The sequence below is a fragment of the Amphiprion ocellaris genome, chromosome 20, assembly GCF_022539595.1.
Source record: "Amphiprion ocellaris isolate individual 3 ecotype Okinawa chromosome 20, ASM2253959v1, whole genome shotgun sequence".
NCBI classification, from domain to species: domain Eukaryota; kingdom Metazoa; phylum Chordata; class Actinopteri; family Pomacentridae; genus Amphiprion; species Amphiprion ocellaris.
Genome location: NC_072785.1, coordinates 3,532,589 through 3,552,775, shown reverse-complemented (window position 1 = coordinate 3,552,775; position 20,187 = coordinate 3,532,589). Strand labels below are relative to the sequence as shown.

The following is a 20,187-nucleotide window of genomic DNA, read 5'->3' as shown; positions in this document are numbered from 1 at the left end:
AGAGGACCTCACTGCTTGCAGCTTCAATTAGTTTTTAGCTTCCATCTCATCTTGGTAACATCTTTACTTTCATGTGATTATTCCTATAAGACAAGATGATTTGACATTTTTTTTTTTTTTTAACATTTTATGCTTAAGGTGGAGTAAGTAAGTGGTTCAACTGAGAGGCATTTTTTCGTCTCTCTGTACCACATGTGTGGGATGTCTTTTATGATTTTTGTCTCCCTTAGAACAAACCAAATGCTTGTTTAATGCAAATGAGACAAAAGAATCTAATTCACCATAGTATTTTGTGCTCATTAGACACCACGTTCTCCCATTCACATGGTACAGCATTTCATCTTCTCAATGGCTCTAGGCTAAAATACACAGTGTCAGGGTATCACTTTAAATGTGTCTGGCCAGCTAATGGACACTCATCGCTCTTTATACTTTATCCAGGGAATTACACTTTCTGCATTCAGCCCGCACAATAGGCTTCTTAACACACTGTGCTTGTGTGTGTATATGTGTGTGTGAGAGTGTGTGATAATGAGTATAGTGCTCTATTGATCAAACTCAACCCATTTGGAGTTAGAATAAAAGGCAGTAGTTGAAGAAGAGAATGATTGAGGGTGAAGTGGCAAATCAGAAAGCAGGATGAAAAAGGCACATGTAGATGCAGAGAAAGAATAAAAAAAACAAAAAAAAAGAAATGCAGCCAAAAAAAGGTGAGTAAATATGAAGAAGAATAAAAAAAAGTCTCACGAAACTTGGATACTGGAGAAAAAAGAGAATAGACAGATCAGAATGAAAGAAAAGAAGAGATTGTCTAATCATCTGTTATTGTCCCCTTATGTCTCTCCAGGTATTCATATGGGGCATTACAGACACTAAGATACTGACAGTCACCAATGTGTGTGTCCCCTTTTATGCTTTTCCCTATAATCCAGGGTGTAAATGGAGTCTTTGAGAGCAGAGAATGAGGCCATTACCAAGTATCAGTTTAATAAAGAGCAAATTGCTGTCTCTCTCTCTTTCTCTTTATCTCCTGCTCTTTCTTTTTTTCCATTTCTAAGAGTGAAAAGAATGACATGTCATTATCTGTCCACTCCAAGCTCCACTGCTCGAGTCTTGGTTTTATATCAGTAGTGCAGAGGTTGGCGGCTGGTCGCAGGGACATTTTGAACAGCTACTGAGCAACTTTTTCTGCATGAAAGCCTTTTGTTTTCATTAAAACAAAGGGCCTTCTGCTTTTCTGTTTGAAACGTGAACGTGATGATGACTGTGGTGAGCAGGAGATGCATCTACTCATTTATCCTACAGAAATAATAATGCTCAGTAATCTATAATTGTAGGGCCAGGGTTAAGGCAGCAGTATGTTAATGTCTCACACACCTGTTAACAATAATATATAGTCGAAACCTCGTACTTATACCATAATTACCCTTTATGGAGTAGATAATCTGATGAGATTTTGCTATAGATGTCACAGGACATGAGAGAATTCAAGTGCCCTTTGTTTGATTGTTAATACAATAACATGCCATTGTATTGTAATATTTTTTGGGTACAATGTACTGAAAGTAAAAGATGACATAATTATGACAAATGCTATTAAACTGAAAAATAGAGTTAAACCATCTGTATAAAATATATAATGATGAATATTCTAGCAACGACTGATATTTGATGGTATGGTGTGTGTGTCTGTGGAGGACAGAAATGTGTCAGAAATGTCTCTCTAATAATACACCCTGACCAACTCTCATAGCATAAAAGATGATGCACAGCTCAGTATCTCTGGTTTTTCTTGGGGTGTTAATCACTGTTAAGAACTACTCCAGAGTTTTTTGTTGACAATAAATCCTGCTGCCCTTGAATGCTGACTTCTCCTGGTGATCAGCATTTGGACTCACAATTCATGGGCCAGACTGTGGCCCATGAATTTTGGCTTAGATTTAACTTCATCACCAACCATCTGCCAAATTCCACGCACACGATTGATGCAACAGTACCTTTTAGGAGACCATATAAAAACATGTTCTCTCCTTATCGTCACATTTCTCTCATGTCTTTGAATGCCTGATATTCAGCTCACCTTTGAATGTGGTCATTCGTAACAGTTGTGATTGCTTTTACTTTCTGACTACTAACTGTTGTTAAAGATGGGAAGAAAAGCAGCACATAAAGGTGATGCTGTGAGAAACTGACTTTAAAACAGTATATGCCTAATATACCGTATAAGTTCACACAGTGTACCGTACCACTAAAATGAAATATACATAGTTTGGATTATGCGGATGTTTTAAAAATTGTGTGTAAAGTTTAGGGGAAAGGCTTGTCTTACATTTGGTTTTTCTGTGGCAGAGTTCTTACAGGTTCTGTGCAGTAATTGTAGGACCCTTGTGATCTTGAAACCCTTCATTTTCTTCTTAAAATGTTTTTCCATCTCTTTCAAATGTAAAAATAACATTTAACAGATGCCAGACTGCACAAAATAGTTTCAAAATATCTTTATGTATTTATTTCAACAATGTAGACCATTTCTGGCCTGAGTTTAAAGAGTTTACTAGTGAATAAGATGTTTATTATCAGCAAGCCAAATGTATGCTTGAAAGGTCAACGTTGGCGTTAAAGATGGTTTGGGGTTTTTTTCTGACTGTGGAGAGGACAGATTTTTACATTTAACCTGCTGGAAGTTTTGAATTTGAAAATGGAGAACTTCATACCAATGCTTAAATTTTACTGAGCCCTTCATGAAAGCAATGCTCTAAAATCTGTTTGACTCTGTAAATGTTAAGACATATATACATTGTTTTTATGTGGCTAGGCATAAAATCTGTGTTGTTTTGTTTCTCTGTTCAGTCGTTCTTTTCTCCGGTAAACGGAGACAGAAACAGGCAACCAGCCAGCCAGATAATAGTAGACAGGCAGGGTTACCTATAGCTGTGAATAATGAACTCTAACTGTCTGTCTTGCAGGAGCAACTTTCATTTGTTGAGAAAGAATGAGAAATTACTGAGAGAGCTGAAGAATCTGGACTCAAGGCAGTGGTGAGAAAATAGGAAAAGTCAAGCTCTTATTGCATTCCTCCTGCATCTCCTCTGTTCAGCCATTTAGTCCCTTCCTTGTTTAAACTGAGTGACTGTTCCTGCTTTGACAATGCATTTTTCTGATAAGTTGCCCTGTTGCTCAATCTCTTCTAGCCGTGAGACCCATAAGATTGCAGTATTTTATGTTGCTGAAGGCCAAGAAGATAAACACTCCATCCTGATGAACACAGCGGGCAGCCAGGCTTATGAGGACTTTGTCTCTGGACTGGGCTGGGAGGTAAGATCACATTTACTCAGTCATTATGATTCTACATTTACCTTTCATATTGATGAAAATTGCTCAAATTGTGACAAAACCAAGGATCAAAATGACAAAAACATGAGACAAGCAACAAAAAAAGACAAACAACAAAAACAAGACAAAATATTACAAAAGCGAGACACAAAACGACAAGAAATGAGACAAATGACACAAAACAAAGCAAAAAGTTAGACAAAAGTTGCAAAGCGACAAAAAAATTAGACGAACAACCAAAACGAGACAAAAAATTACATAAATGACACAAATGAGACCAAAAATGATAAAAGTGAGAAAAAAAACGACAGAAAATTAAACAAAAAAAACACAAAACGATACACAAAACAACGAATAAAGCGAAACAAGATGACAAAAATAAGACAAAAAACAAAAGCGAGACAAAAGGAAACACAATGACAAAAACATGAGACAAATTACAAAAATCAGACAAAAAAAAAGACAAAAGCAACAAAAACAAGACAAAATATGGCAAAAATGAGAAACACAACAACAACAAATAGACAAAAAGTAGAAACAATTAAAAAAAACTAAATGACAAAAACGATATACAAAACAACGAATAAAGGAAAACACAAAATGGCAAAAATAAGACAAAAAATACAACACAAAATGACAAGTCAGACAAAAAAACAAGAAAAAATATTACAAATACGAGATACAAAATGACAAAAGAACAATGAACAATCTAGTATTGTACTTTATGATCAAAACAACTTGTCATGGTCTAGAAATTATTTTAAAATTATTGTTTTACAAATTTACCATCTGCAGTTAATGTCTTCTCTGGAATTTTTACACTTTACATTTTTCCTAATAATTTAAATGTATCCTGCATGTTAAGGTGTGTTTGTGTATGTGTTTCATTAGGTGGACCTCACCACTCACTGTGGCTTCATGGGAGGCCTTCAGAGAAATCGCAGCACAGGCCAAACCACGCCTTACTACGCCACTTCCACTACCGAGGTCATCTACCATGTCTCCACTCGCATGCCCCACGACCAGGACCACAACCTCACCAAGAAGGTAACACGCTGACACCGTCTCAGAGGAGTTGATGGAGATGCAGAGGCTCCTGGTGTTCCCCATCCAGCTGATGGCAGGTTGCCTCGTCGCCTGTTTGTTGCTGGGTGGTTTTGAAGAACACACCTGAACACTGTGACATCTCAAAATTGTGAAAATTGCTGGGAAACATGGATTGAAACATAGTAAGCCCTCCTCCAAACTGCTGCTGGGTCTATCTGTGTGGTGCAAGAGAGAGTAATACGTTCTAACAAGCATATTTGGTGTTTCCTCAAGTTTCACTCCTTTTATTTAATGAAGAGAAAAGTGCTTCTTTTCCGTCTTTGCACTCCTGAGACTGACATTGCAAATGAGCATAGGTGGACACACACACACACACACGCACACGCACACGCACACACACACGCACACACACACACACACACACACACACACACACACACACACACACACACCCATCTGTTGTATCAGTGTTTCTACACCAGACCGATGTTTTCAATAATTCTTGGGTGCTATCATGTCTGTGTTTGTGCATGGTGTGGGGTGTGGGCTTGTATCAGTGTCTAGGCAGGCAGGTTTATTGTGTGTGTGTGTGTGTGTGTGTGTGTGTGTGTGTGTGTGTGCGCACACCTGTCAACCCTCAGGCGCTGGGCGCACTGCACATGGCCATAATGTCGCTTTAATCAGATCATACTTCCTGCTTCTCGGCCTATCACATCGCTTCAGGCTCCTGATTGGATTATCAGCGCCTGGTCCGACACCATCCGTCTCCCTGATCAGCTGATGGCCCCATCAAGCACACATAGTCACATACATACACAACCACACACACACACACACACACACACACACACACACACACACACACACACACACACACACACATGCACGTAGACTATAAACCTGTTTAACTTGACACAAACACACATCCACAAGGGGTTTTATTCACATCAGTCTGCGCAAATAACCACACGACTATAAATTTGTGTTAATGCTGGACAAAAAGGCACACGCACACTTACACATGTTAACAAGCACACACAGGCTCACAAACACATACAGACACAGTTTGACAAACGCATCCACTAAGAGGTTATACTGACAGGCACACATGTCCATACTGGCAGACATTTATCATCTATCCTGCTGCCACACACACACGCATATACACAAACACACAGTCAGTTTAGTCCATCACAGGGCATTTGTCCAGGTCTCCCTCTTTGCAGTGTGTTGTGGTCCCATACCACATCTGCTCGAAACACGATTAAAAGGATTAAAGCTGCATTACACCAACTGATTGTGGCATCGGAGATGACATCACTCTCTTCATCACAGAAACATTTTGAAAACAGGGATAAGACTCAGACACACGTCAGACAGTAAGACTCCAGAGCCTTCGACTGTGTCACTGAGCTGCTCTGACACCCAAAAATACGACTAGAAGCTCATAACTCTCTTTCTCCAAATGCAATAACGGAGGAGCCCATCAGTTCTCTGTATCACTCTGAATTGTATCTTGCCAACACTTTGAATTGCACAGACAAGGGGAAGTGCACCTAAAAGATTTATTTCAATTAGAACTTGATAAATATATCAGCTTAATGCATCACTGGTCCAAATATATCAGGTTATGTATCAGGTCAGGTTAATTAAGCTTGTAACTCAGTGCAGTCAGGTAAATTTGAGCAGTGTCAGGGTGAAGTCACTTCCAGGCATAATTAATAAGCTTAAAACCCAAAAAGTCAAAATCAATCTCCCTGAGTTCCCCTTAGGACACCTGTGTTACTATTCAGCAGGCTTCAACCTGAAGCTTATATAAAGGTTGAGCAAGATGTGTGACAAAATTCCATTCCATTAAACTGTACGGCCTGATACACTGTTCAGTGAAATCTGGGTTAACAAACACCTTCACAGTAGGCAGAAAAAACTTGTCAGAGGATAAAACAGAAAAAAGTGATTGGAGTCAGAAACACATTTAAAAGGAAATGTCTTCAATGTGTTTGTCTCAGGGCCAAGGCCGAGACAAAGGAGACAAGTAGAGAGATGTCTGTGTGTGTGTGTGTGTGTGTGTGTGTGTGTGTGTGTGTGTGTGTGTGTGTGTGTGTGTGTGTGTGTGTGTGTGTGTGTGTGTGTGTGTGTGTGTGTGTGTGTGTGTGTGTGTGTGTTTGTGTCTGTCTGTCTCACTCTCTCTCTCTGTGTGTGTCTGTCTCTCTCTCTGCGTGTGTGTTTGTGTTTGTGTCTGTGTCTGTCTCTCACTCTCTCTCTCTGTGTGTGTGTGTGTCTCTCTCTCTGTGTGTGTGTGTCTGCCTGTCTCTCTCTCTGTGTGTGTGTGTGTGTGTGTGTGTGTGTGTGTGTGTGTGTGTGTGTGTGCGTCTGTCTGTCTCTGTGTGTGTGTGTGTTTTGGCAGTCATCAAGGTTAATGACTGAGCTGTCACCAGCCCTGACTGTAGCCCGCTGAGTGAACGTGAACCCCGCACACACACATCACCACACAGCATCACACATGATCCCATCTGTCATCCGGCCCATACTCCATCTTTCCGGGGCTTCACTCTGTCTTCTTGTCCACTCTCCATCTTCACACGCTCACTCCATCACGCCCAGGGCCACCTACACTAAGTACACACCCAAAATTAAAAGCCTTGGATTTATGATGGATACAGACTCTCCACTGCAGTGTGTGTGTGTGTGTGTGTGTGTGTGTGTGTGTGTGTGTGTGTGTGTGTGTGTGTGTGTGTGTGTGTGTGTGTGTGTGTGTGTGTGTGTGTGTTGCACTGGCTTAGTTTGTGTTGTTTATACTGCATAAAATCATAATATGAGTGTTTATTCTGGTTTGATTCTAGTATTATGTTGGTCTTGTTCCTTCTCCACCTCCAGCTTCGACACCTGGGCAACGACGAAGTCCACATCGTTTGGTCGGAGCATTCCAGAGACTACCGCAGAGGGATCATTCCCACTGAGTTTGGAGATGTGTTGATCATCATCTACCCCATGAAGAACCACATGTATTCCATCCATATCCTCAAAAAACCAGAGGTATAAACAATAATCATATTGACGACATAAACTGCCCTTTTAAAAAAAAATTTCCTTCCATATGTGTTTCTCTAGAATCCTCTGAAACTGACACCTCTGAAACAGCAGGACATTTAACTCATTATTAAAACACAGTGTGGTAGTTAATCCCCCACTGGGCTAATGAGTAATAACTATACATGTAATTTTAGTGGAAATTATTGGCCGATCAGTGTAATCGTTTTCATCGCAGTGGCATGACTGTGTAGATGGCACTACTGAAACTTTTAGATGGCTTTTCGTGAAATTTGATGCATGAATTTCAAAATCTTTTCCTTGAGTGCTGACAGATTGCCATGAGGCCGTCTCACCTTCAGAATGAATTGCAGTAAATGTGTTGAACTCTTGAATTTAGTTCAGCATCATTTATAACTTGATTTGTGGCCAAATACCAGTAAAAATCATTGTTCCACGTCAGTCTTAGCTAAGGGGGTTGTGTTTAACGCAAGTTAACCAGTGTTAGAATGCTAGAATACTAAATTAAAATGATGGCCATGCTGACATTCAGTGTTCAACTAAGTGTGTTATTGCATCTGATTCCATTTCATTGTTTTTCACAGTAAAGATCAGGGGCGTCGAACTCATTTTAGTTCAGGTTCCACATTCAGTCCAATTTGATCTCAAGTGGGCTGCACTAGTGAAGTCAAAGCATAATAACATATAAATAACCACAGCTCCAACTTTTTCGCTTTGTTTTAGTTCAAAAAAGTACGTTCTGAAAATGATCACATTTAATGAATTATCTTTTTACAAAACACTATGATAATCCTGAAATTTATTAAGAAATAACTTCAATTTCAACAATATTATGCCTCACTTGATCCTTTACACATTACAACTTCCAGATCACAGTGTTTTTACAAAGAAGCGAAACATTTAGTCACAGCTGTCTGGAACTGAACAATCTAGTATTTTACTTTATGATCAAAACAACTTGTCAAGGTCTAGAAATTATTTAAAATTTACAGTTTTACAAATTTACAGTTAATGTTTTCTCTGTAATTTTGACACTTGGTAAAGCCGTCCCGCGGGCCGTATATGTGACATCCCTGGTAAAAATAATCGGAATAGATGAGCTGAGGTGGTGATGTCATCAAGTACGCTGGTTTTCCAACTGCACATTAACGATGAGTTCTCCAGTTCTCGGGAGTCCGCACTTCCGAGTACGGACTTGCGTACTTGGTATTGAGAACCGGCCAGCGCAGTTTGAGTAATGTTGTGCGGTGCAACAAACAAACCAACATTAAGACAATAGTTCAGCTAATTAGTTCCGCATAGACGAACCCTTTTCCTCCCAGTCGCCAGCGCCCCTCTGTCATGCCTCTGTGCCCTTGTGCATGTGTTGTGCATGTGTTGTGCATGTGTCACTGATCTGAGACATGCACAACCATAATCAGTCAAACGGTGAGACTTGCAACATTGTTTGCGCTGTACAAAAAGGGAAAAGTTTCCCTGAATTACTCAATATTTCTGAATGTGCATTCAGATGTCAGCTGCATTGTACTCAGGGGTGAAGCTAAACTGCAAACCACAAACATTCAAGTAGAAGCTGTTAAAGTTCTGAACTCAGAGCCTCCAGTCTCCTCGTCTCCCTCTAGTCAGTTGCACAGCTGAGACAAGTGCTGGGAACAGAGGAGGGGACTTACATGATGTGGACATGGACGTTCTGCTGCCAAACAGGACCACTGCAGCATGGCTCGGTGCAGCTCCCTCCTGCTGTGATGCTACAGAGCAAATCCATCTCATCACAGCTGGGCACAGCATGGCACGGCTAAAACGGGCCAGCTCTGCCCTAGTAGGTTAAAACCTAGTTGACAGTTAATAATCAGAAATAAATGCTAAGAGAGCAAACAACGGTCAGGATTAAACAGTTGGATAGTAAGTGACATCATGCCACACTTTTTCACCAGCGAACTCCAGCCATTAAAGGAGGCTGTGAGATGCAATTTAAAGCTCCAGCAAAAAACAACTATTAGGTTAAGACTTCTTAAATTCAGTTTATGATGTTAAACAGACAAAGCAACAAATCCTCATATGGAAGAAGTTCAGATTGTAGAATGGTCTGAGTTTGTGTCTGTCGCTTAAGAGATCAATTATTTAAACTGTTGTCAATTAATTTTCTGTTTCTGCAGCTCTACATGTTTTTTGATGATGGACCCTTACCACTGCGTAGATTTGGAAAGTCCAGTCAACCTGAAAGTGCAAACATGCCCAGTGTTTTGAAACAGACTTTAATGTCTCATACCAGACCTCACAGATATTCATCCAGACTGACTAACAATCCTAGAGAGAGTCTTGCCTTGAGTCTTGCTGATCTGGTTAATGTATCACTCTAAAACACACAGACATTAATACCACTGCACTGATGGAATAACTCTATTTCAAACAAGAGCTAACACAATAAAATGCTGCCTTCTTCTGTATGACATAGATACCGCAGCACTAATAACATAATCATATTCTCTTTCATTCATTCTACAAGTAAAAATATTGAATTATCATGAATCTAAAAACAAGTTAGATAAGATATTCCTTGTGTTGTTGTCCTGAAAGCACATGTATTCAGCCATACAGTGCATGGCTTGGAGACCAGATCTGCAGATAAACTCAATAAACAGCCTGACATTAGTCTCTTTGGTGGATTCCACAAGCAAAGTATTGAATTGAATCAGAAAGCCATAGCCTGAATCAAATATTGTCATTAAAAAAAATCTGTTGTGTCAATCATTCCTTGTCAGTCGTGTTTCGCTAAAACCCAGTGGCTCCCAGACAGTGTTCTGCTTCCAAAAGGACGATTAATTATTAACTACACAATGGATTTATTTATTTATTTATTTATTGTCCTGTCTGCTTGTTGGCTCTCTGTAGGTGCCGTTCTTTGGTCCGCTGTTTGATGGTGCCATCGTGGATATGAAGATTTTGCCGACCATGGTCAGAGCCACAGCTATCAATGCAAGCCGAGCTCTCAAATCCCTCATTCCCCTGTACCAGAACTTGTATCCTTTGAACCCCTTTGTAAAGAAATAATGAAAAGTTAGGATCAATAGCCAAAGGAAGGTAAGTCAAACTCCTTTTTCCTTCCTGCCTTATCTCTCTTTCTTCAGCAGCATTGGTAGCATTTTCTCAATGATGAGATCCTTTACTTTGTAAAGCGTTTTTTACACAAACTGATTGATATTTAGGGGCACAAACCAATAACCTAAAGGAACAGTATAAGATGTAGAATATGTAGACTGGAGTGGTTATTTAAATAATTGATCAAATTATATAATTATTGAAGTGAAAGGACGACAATTCTGTCTTTACAGTAGGAATACTGTAGATATTTCGATAACTACAAAAACCATGAATTGACAGAAACAAAAGGAGACGACCAAGATCCACTGCACTCAAAGGTAAATAGAAGGACTGGCACTGTTTTAGAATTAAAGGTTCAAAAGTTCAAATGTTCGTTTTTGTCATTGTTATAAACACAAGAAGCACAGCAATAAATAGTCTGTAAGATAATGAATAAAATTAAAGCGCTCATTGAAAAATAGAAATCTAAAATGGTAAATATGGCAAATAAATGCTTTTTACAGAGCAGAGTGCATGATGTGAATCAGTCATAGTGCAGTGACAGTGAGTGGCAACGTGCTTCATGTTAGATCTCGTGACCGTGGTGGGAGTAGGACGCTATTGAGGAGTCTTATGGATTGTGGAAAGAAGCTCTTCTCCATTGTGGAAGTTCTTGCTCGGATGAATCTGAACCTTATCCCTGATGGTGGGCAGGGTGTGAGGTGTCTCAGATGATTCGGTGCAGGGATTGCAGGGAACGGGGGGTAGTGATGGTGGTGATATCTGGTAGTGGAACCCCGATGATTCAACCAGCTGTTTTTATGAGCCGCTGTATGGCTGCCTGCTCCGCCTTTGAAAGGCAAAGGGTAGTCACAACAAATATGGATTTGATGTAGGTTTTCCACTGGTTACTGTGCTTTTAATGAAGTTCATTGATGAACAAAAACTATTCTTGGCATTATTTTTGAAAATGTCCTCACTTCACAGCATTTTCTACCAAATACTGTGCTGTATACAGTAGACACACATTATGGTAACATCAATGTCCCAACCAGTTTTGTCCCTGTGATGCATTTTGCCCTAGAATTCATTTTTTCCCCTCCAAACACAGTCAGTTTGCCTAAAGCTTATAGTAACTTAGTACTATGTATAACTCATGATGCCTCAAAGTTAAGAATAATTTAACTTTTTTTTTTTTAGTGCCTCTTGTTGAAATCTGAAGCCACTTAATACTTCCCATTAAAACTATTTTCAGCAGGTTTATCAAAATCTGAAATACTCTCTTGGACAACTCCTGAGAAATGACTTATTTGTAGTCTTTGCCAACCTACTTTGAGTGGTGAGAATGTACCTGTACAGTTGTGTGGGCTGTTGAAATCCTAGCACATGGTTGTGTGAGCGAGAATGTTGGTTATCGCTCAGCTCAAGGATTAAAAATCGCAAATCAATGTCCAGTGGTGTTTGGCTTTCAGAAAATAAGTGCTACTGTGATAGAGCTGTGTTTAGTTGGCTCTGGAGTGCTATATATCAAGTGTGCACGTCTGCTGTGCACGTCCAGGCTGCAGAAGTTGGGATACACATTTGGTGTGTGTTTGTGTGCATGCCTCAGGAGAGAAAGAGAAACAGACAGACAGGTGTGTATACAGTCTGTCTGCTTGATCCGATGTGATGGTAGTTTGGTTGGAAGAAGCCCAGCGGTCAATACTTATCGATGACTCTCCTCTCTAATGCTGTTTCTAAATGAGGGGCTTTGCTCCCTGGTCTCATACACAGACATGCACACACATCCAGGCAAGTATCCAACACACTCATACACACTCATGTGGACACAAGTGATGCAAGTGCATCCGCATAAAGACATGCAGATTCATTCACAGTTGTTTAAACAGCGTACATTCAGAAACACTCATAATATGAGGTAACAGCATCCCTCATTGAGGCAAGTCCACCTCCTGACTCATCATTGGAATTTGTTCTAAGCTGCACTTAAAGCAGTTTGATGCTGTTCCCCTGTCTGTCTGCACATCTTTTTTCTTTCTACTTCTTTCTCTTATGTCCAAAGAGTTCATCTGCATGTTGGATAAACACCACAGTTGTAAATGTGATCGCAGAAATTCTCATTTAAATCCACACCAAAATAAAGAGTTGCTTCAAGCTTTTGCAGGTCAGTCACTATACCAGCCACGGCTCATGCAACCAGGGATCACAGAAGCACAAAACCTTTCCATGTTTTGTTTAACAGCATCTTCTGCCCAACTTTTAATAGTAACATTTAAAAACACAGTTCTCATATGCATGGAGCTACTATCAATGACATTCCTTTTCAATTGTTCAACTGAAGTTAAAGGTACTTTGTTGAATATTCTTGTACACAAGTTCTACCAAGACATACACATTCATCTTTGTTTTGTAAAAGATGTTTGGGTTTTTTTCTTCACATGAAGCATGTTTTATCTTTCTTTCTCTTTCTCAGCAGAGTAGCATGTCATTTTTGCCAAATTTATAGGTTTCACATTTTATTTTTTAATTCTAACAGAGTGTGTTTACATGCTTTAATGTTCAAAACTCATTATTTTTCTCATACTGTGCATTGCCGCAGTAATTCTTCTCACCATCTGTCTAAAACACTTTGTAAGTATGCAGACCTTATACATTCACAAGAAGCAGCAATATATCACACTAAAGGAAAGGGAAAAACCCTGAAAAGCAAAATACGGGATCTTTAAAGGCTTTCATTCATTGTATGTGTAAGGGTAACATTGTTTTTAAATAATGATTCTACCACATTAAGAATGTGGTTTTATCTGCAACAGGTATCAATATAATGACAGAATATCCCAGATTGTCTTCAGGAAAGACACTTTGATCAAACGAGGTAAAAACAACCCATGAAACAACACAAAATAAACCCACAATATCACTTTCCTAAAGTCAAAGGAAAGCTCGCTTAGAACAAACGCTAGTCCCCACTTTATTCAGAGCAGAGAGGGCTACTGTTAATGCAAAAATTTAACCATGTAGTCCAGTCAAACCTTTTCAAATTGAAATCAGTTTTAAAACCATTTTTTGTCTTTGTCTCTCCATTTTCTGTTCTACATCTATCACATCTTAGCTCTCCTCTCAGAGTTCTGTCCTTCCGCTGTTCTCTCTTTGTCCTTCATTGCCTTTCTCTTCTTCTTTTCGTCCCATCCCTCCTCGACAGTGCTGTCTCTCTTTACTCCCAACTTGCCTCTTGTACTCCATCTTTCAATTCCCTTTCTCCAGTCTTGTCCAATTTTAATCTTCCTCAACCATTCGCTTGTCCCATTGTTTCTCTTTCTTTTCCTCCTCCTCTCTTCTCCTTCCACTTCTCTCCTTTGTTCGGAGATGTAAAATGTGGTGGAGGTGATCCAAGCCAAGAATATAGAAGGAGCATAGGGAGAGATGGGGAGGTTGAAGTTGCCATTTTGCTCTGCAGTGTCCACCCACAGGACGGAGACGCAGAGATTGTTAGGCTCAGTGTGGAGCTGTAGCACGTCTAACACCCCCGACCCCATTCTCTGTGTGTGTGTGTGTGTGTGTGTGTGTGTGTGTGTGTGTGTGTGTGTGTGTGTGTGTGTGTGTGTGTGTGTGTGTGTGTGTGTGTGTGTGTGTGTGTGTGTGTGTGTGTGTGTGTGTGTGTGTGTGTGTGTGTGTGTGTGTCCTTGCACATATTCTGACATCAGTTTGTGTGTTTCTCTTGTGTGACTCCAGTAATTTAGAATTAGTGTGCAGGGATGTTGAAACCTATACAGTTGTGCCTTTTCTCATGTTTCTGTGTGAGACACCAACTTACCAGCTACATGTACATGCGTGTGTGGCCATGTACACGTGATGACACACATGTGGCACGCATGCTTGTTTCGAGGTGTTTGTGTGTGTCTGCGAGTGTCCTGGTGTGTATTGATTAGTGGTAGCAGCAGGTCGATGTCTCTGACAGGCTGAATTACAGTAATCAGTCATTATTGACTCTCCATCTCTCTGCTACACACACCGCTCTCCTCCACTCTTCTGTCTCTCCACCTCTCTCTCCTTTTCTGCCCTCTACTTCTGTCACTGTCTTTCTCCCTCCTCTAACTCTCTGGCTCTGTATCTCTGCCTTCACATCCCTTTACGTCTTGTTGTGCTCTGATTTTTTTCTGCTCCTGTCTTGTATCACTTCATCTCTCCCATCATCATTTCCATCTTCCTCCCTAACTTTGTTCTGATGTCTCTCTTGTCTGTCTAATTCCCTTATCTTATTGTGTCTTCTTCAGTCTGTCATATTGTCTGTTTTTCATCTTTTTTTCAGATTTATTTACTTTTCTGTCTTCATTCAGAGTTTCTTTTTTCACTTCCCCGTCTTTTCTCCATGATGTAATATCAATGCTACTTGGAAAAGTTAATGAACATTTTGAAAGGAACAGGATAAGATAATAGACATCAATATAAGATGAGTAAACTTTAATAAATTAGCTTCCCAAGTTACTCCAATTTAATCTTAATTTACGTCATATACCATTTCAGATTCCATAAAGTTAAAAGTCCAAGAAACACTCATTCAAGAGGAGGTCCTTCCTACCAGCTGCAATGACAGTAATCCACATTAGTATTTGAACTTATGATTTAGATGCTGTGCAAATGTTTCAACTTTTATAATTTTTTCTAACTTATATACTATGTATATGGTCATACTGATGACTATTAGTGTTAGTGTGCTGTCGTGTTTGTGGGTTGTCTTTGTGTTTACATGCTGCTATTACAAGTAATTTCTTGTAAAGTATCAATGAAGTATTATTCTATTCTATTGTGTTTTAATTCAGACACGAGCGGCTCAACGGTTGGGTCTGTACTGCCACAGTACAAACTGTATCAGTATGAAAAATTCTTATAGCACACCACATTGCAATCTCTTTAGTCTTTAAGGTGTATTGTATCTCAGGCTAACTTTGTCATATTTGTGATTTTGTACCGCAACCATGACAGTTAAAATAGCACAGCACAGTTCAGATCTATGGTACTGAGCCACAAGAGACATGGAGCTTTGTAGATACATGTCATGAATAACATTTAGCAGGCATTCCTGGGGATTAGAGCACATGAGGGTTCGATGTCCTTGTGCACGAGTCTCCTCAAGTGCTGCATTAAGCTGCGCGACTGTGTCTGATTCCGAGTGCCGCATTGTAACATCAAGGGGCCTCGATGAGGGGCTGACAGAAGCAAATGGGGGTGCAGAGGGATGGAAAGAAGGTTGGCAGGGGAAAGTATGCTAGTGTTAACTGGCATATTCCTCTTCTTTCTTTTTCCGTCTGTCTGTATTCTTCCCTCCCTCTCTCTCTTTCTCTGTCTCTTGGCCCTCAGGGCAGTCCATCTGCCTTTTCTCTCTCTCTGATCTTTCATTCACCATGACTAGAGCCATCCAAAAACACACACAACACACTCACACAGAGTGCCAGGCTGCTGGGGCAGCTGTGTGTAAGCACAGCTCTATCTCACATATCAGCTCATTGCAGCAAGAAAAGCAATCCAAAACTCCCCAGCACATATGCATGCACACAGCGTTCATATAGCCCTCACTACATTCACACGTGATCAAAGTAAGGCACTGACAAACATCACTTTGGGTTTAAAAACTGTCTAGCTTCTAATGACTCCTCCATCAGTCCGTCAGCATAGCGTTAGTAGAGTAAAATAGATTCATCCTGTTGCCTATCACAGTGAAATCAATTCCTTTGAGCTCAGATTAGACCAGATGAAAAGGTGCACACTGCAGAGTCATATAGTGGTCCCATCTCATCACTTCAACTAACGCTGTGCAGGGTTCATATCTGACTGATGGTAACTTCCAACTTTCTACCTCATAAAAGGGCCTTGGAGAGGTTTCTATATCAGGATTCCTGGACATTTAAACACCAGATTTATACAGTGAAATGAGGAAATCCAATGTGATGTCAGTAATGACGTGTTTCAGCCATGAGAGCTAGAATCTGCAGTAGTATTTTAGGTAGTTTAAGTAATTTCAGTAAATGTTGTCTCTTGAGGAAACCCAACAGAAACTATGAACTGAATGTACAAATTTACTACTAAAGCTGTTTTATCCCTGTATGTGTTCGTGTTCCATTGTTCTAAATAAAAAAAAGGTGAAAAACTATTTTATTTCTCAAGTGGACCGCAGTTATTACATGACTTAAAAATGTTTGACTTGTCACTTCAAATTTTTAAAAATAAAATCACTGTAAAGTAATATTAAATAAAGGATTGGGGCTGTTCCTTAAATGATTTGAAAATAAAGTTTGATCCATCCATCCATCCATCCATCTTCTACCGCTGATCCGGGTCGGGTTGCGGGGGCAGCAGCTTTAGGAGGGAAGCCCAGACCTCCCTCTCCCCGGCCACATCATCTAGCTCCTCCCGGGGGACCCCAAGGCGTTCCCAGGCCAGCTGGGAGACATAGTCTCTCCAGCGTGTCCTGGGTCTTCCCCGGGGCCTCTTCCCAGTGGGACGTGCCCTAAACACCTCACCAGGGAGGCGTCCAGGGGGCATCCTAATTAGATGCCCGAGCCACCTCATCTGGCTCCTCTCTACGCGGAGGAGCAGCGGCTCTACTCTGAGATCCTCCCGGATGGCCGAGCTTCTCACCCTATCTCTAAGGGAGAGCCCAGCCACCCTGCGGAGGAAACTCATTTCAGCCGCTTGTACCCGCGATCTTGTTCTTTCGGTCACTACCCAAAGCTCGTGACCATAGGTGAGGGTAGGAACGTAGATTGACCGGTAAATTGAGAGCTTCGCCTTTCGGCTCAGCTCCCTCTTTACCACGACGGACCTGTACAGCGCCCGCATTACTGCGGAGGCCGTAGCAATCCGCCGGTCGATCTCTCGTTCCATCCTTCCCTCACTCGTGAACAAGACCCCGAGGTACTTAAACTCCTCCACTTGGGGCAGGACCTCATCCCTGACCCGGAGAGTGCACTCCACCCTTTTCCGGCTGAGGACCATGGACTCGGATTTGGAGGTGCTGATCCTCATCCCAACCGCTTCACACTCGGCTGCGAACCGATCCAGTGAGAGTTGGAGGTCCTGGCATGATGAAGCCAACAGGACCACATCATCCGCGAAAAGCAGTGACGGAATCCTGAGGTCACCAAACCGGACCCCCTCAACACCCTGGCTGCGCCTAGATATTCTGTCCATAAAAATTATGAACAGAATCGGTGACAAAGGGCAGCCCTGGCGGAGTCCAACTCTCACTGGAAACGAGTTCGACTTATTGCCAGAGATGCGGACCAAGCTCTGGCACCGGTCATACAGGGAACGGACAGCCTGTATTAGGTGGTCCGTTACCCCGTACTCCCGGAGCACTCCCCAGAGGGTTCCCCGAGGGACACGGTCGAAAGCCTTCTCCAGATCCACAAAACACATGTGGACTGGTTGGGCAAACTCCCATGCACCCTCAAGGACCCTACTGAGGGTGTAGAGCTGGTCCACAGTTCCACGGCCGGGACGAAAACCACATTGCTCCTCCTGAATCCGAGGTTCGACTATCCGGCGGATCCTCCTCTCCAGTACCCCTGAATAGACCTTCCCGGGGAGGCTGAGGAGTGTGATCCCCCTATAGTTGGAACACACCCTCCGGTCCCCCTTTTTAAAAAGAGGGACCACCACCCCAGTCTGCCAATCCAGAGGCACTGCCCCCGATGTCCACGCGATGTTGCAGAGGCGTGTCAACCAGGACAGCCCCACAACATCCAGGGCCTTGAGGAACTCCGGGCGGATCTCATCCACCCCCGGGGCCCTGCCACCAAGGAGCTTTTTAACTACCTCGGCGACTTCGACCCCAGAGATGGGAGAATCCACCCCCGAGACCCCAGGCCCCGCTTCTGAATCAGAAGGCGTGTCGGTGGGATTGAGGAGGTCTTCGAAGTACTCCCCCCACCGATTCACAACGTCCCGAGTTGAGGTCAGCAGTGCGCCATCCCCACTATACACAGTGTTGACAGTGCACCGCTTTCCCCCCCTGAGACGCCGGATGGTGGACCAGAATCTCTTCGAAGCCGTCCGGAAGTCGTTTTCCATGGCCTCGCCAAACTCCTCCCATACCCGAGTTTTTGCCTCGGCGACAGCCGCAGCTGCAGCCCGCTTGGCCAGCCGATACCTGTCAGCTGCCTCCGGAGTCCCACAGGCCAAAAAGGCCCGATAGGACTCCTTCTTCAGCTTGACGGCATCCCTTACCGCCGGTGTCCACCAACGGGTTCGGGGATTGCCGCCGCGACAGGCACCGACCACCTTACGGCCACAGCAACGATCAGCCGCCTCAGCAATGGAGGCACGGAACATGGTCCACTCGGACTCAATGTCCCCCACCTCCCTCGGGACATGGTTGAAGTTTGACCGGAGGTGGGAGTTGAAACTCCTTCTGACAGGGGACTCCGCCAGACGTTCCCAGCACACCCTCACGATCCGTTTGGGTCTGCCAGGTCTGACTGGCATCCTCCCCCACCATCGGAGACAACTCACCACCAGGTGGTGATCAGTTGACAGTTCCGCCCCTCTCTTCACCCGAGTGTCCAGGACATGCGGCCGCAAGTCCGACGATACGACAACAAAGTCGATCATCGATCTGCGGCCTAGGGTGTCCTGGTGCCAAGTGCACATATGGACACCCTTATGCCTGAACATGGTGTTCGTTATGGACAATCTGTGACGAGCACAGAAGTCCAATAACAGAACGCCACTCGGGTTCAGATCGGGGGGGCCGTTCCTCCCAATCACGCCTCTCCAGGTCTCACTGTCATTGCCAACGTGAGCGTTGAAGTCCCCCAGCAGAACTATGGAATCCCCAGAAGGGGCGCTCTCCAGCACCCCCTCCAAGGATTCCAGAAAGGGCGGATACTCCGAACTGCTGTTCGGCCCGTAGGCGCAAACAACAGTAAGGAACCGTCCCCCCACCCGAAGGCGAAGGGAGGCCGCCCTCTCGTCCACCGGGGTAAACTTCAACACACAGTCACCGAGCCGAGGCGCAATGAGTATTGACACCCCTGCTCGGCGCCTCTCACCATTGGCAACTCCAGAGTGGAAGAGAGTCCAACCCCTCTCGAGAGGGCTGGTTCCAGAGCCCCTGCTGTGTGTCGAGGTGAGGCCGACTATATCAAGTCGGAACTTCTCAGCCTCGCACACCAGCTCAGGCTCCTTCCCCGCCAGAGAGGTGACGTTCCACGTCCCTAGAGCCAGCTTGTGTAGCCGGGGGTCGGTACGCCAGGCTCCCTGCCCCTGGCCACCGCCCAACACACATGGCACCGGACCCCTATGGCCCCTCCTGCGGGTGGTGGGCCTGCTGGAGGGGGGTCCCACGTCTCTTCTTCGGGCTGTGCCCGGCCGGGCCCCGTGGGAAGAAGCCCGGCCACCAGACGCTCTCCATCGAGCCCCACCCCCGGGCCTGGCTCCAGGGGGGGACCCCGGTGACCCGCATCCGGGCAAGGGACTCGTGGTTCCAAAGTTTTTAGTCTTCATTGGGGTCTTCTGGGCTGCTGTTTGTCTGGTCCTTCACCCAGGACCTGTTTGTCTTGGGTGACCCTACCAGGGGCATAAAGCCCCGGACAACATAGCTCCTGGGATCATTAGGGCACGCAAACCCCTCCACCACGATAAGGTCGCAGCCCAGGGAGAGGAATAAAGTTTGAAATG

The 20,187-nt window shown here is 43.2% G+C and overlaps 1 protein-coding gene across 10 annotated transcripts in view; it reads left to right on the top strand.

The window, feature by feature from the left end:
• ralgapa1 (Ral GTPase activating protein catalytic subunit alpha 1) overlaps positions 1 to 20,187 on the top strand; it is a 78,472-nt gene that overhangs the window by 35,859 nt on the left and 22,426 nt on the right. For all 10 annotated transcript variants that reach the window (XM_055005945.1, XM_055005947.1, XM_055005946.1 and 7 more), the window contains 5 exons: positions 2,964 to 3,035; positions 3,189 to 3,312; positions 4,222 to 4,377; positions 7,255 to 7,413; positions 10,321 to 10,448. In XM_055005945.1, coding sequence (XP_054861920.1) covers positions 2,964 to 3,035; positions 3,189 to 3,312; positions 4,222 to 4,377; positions 7,255 to 7,413; positions 10,321 to 10,448 — 639 coding nt within the window. The remainder of the gene's footprint in view (positions 1 to 2,963; positions 3,036 to 3,188; positions 3,313 to 4,221; positions 4,378 to 7,254; positions 7,414 to 10,320; positions 10,449 to 20,187) is intronic.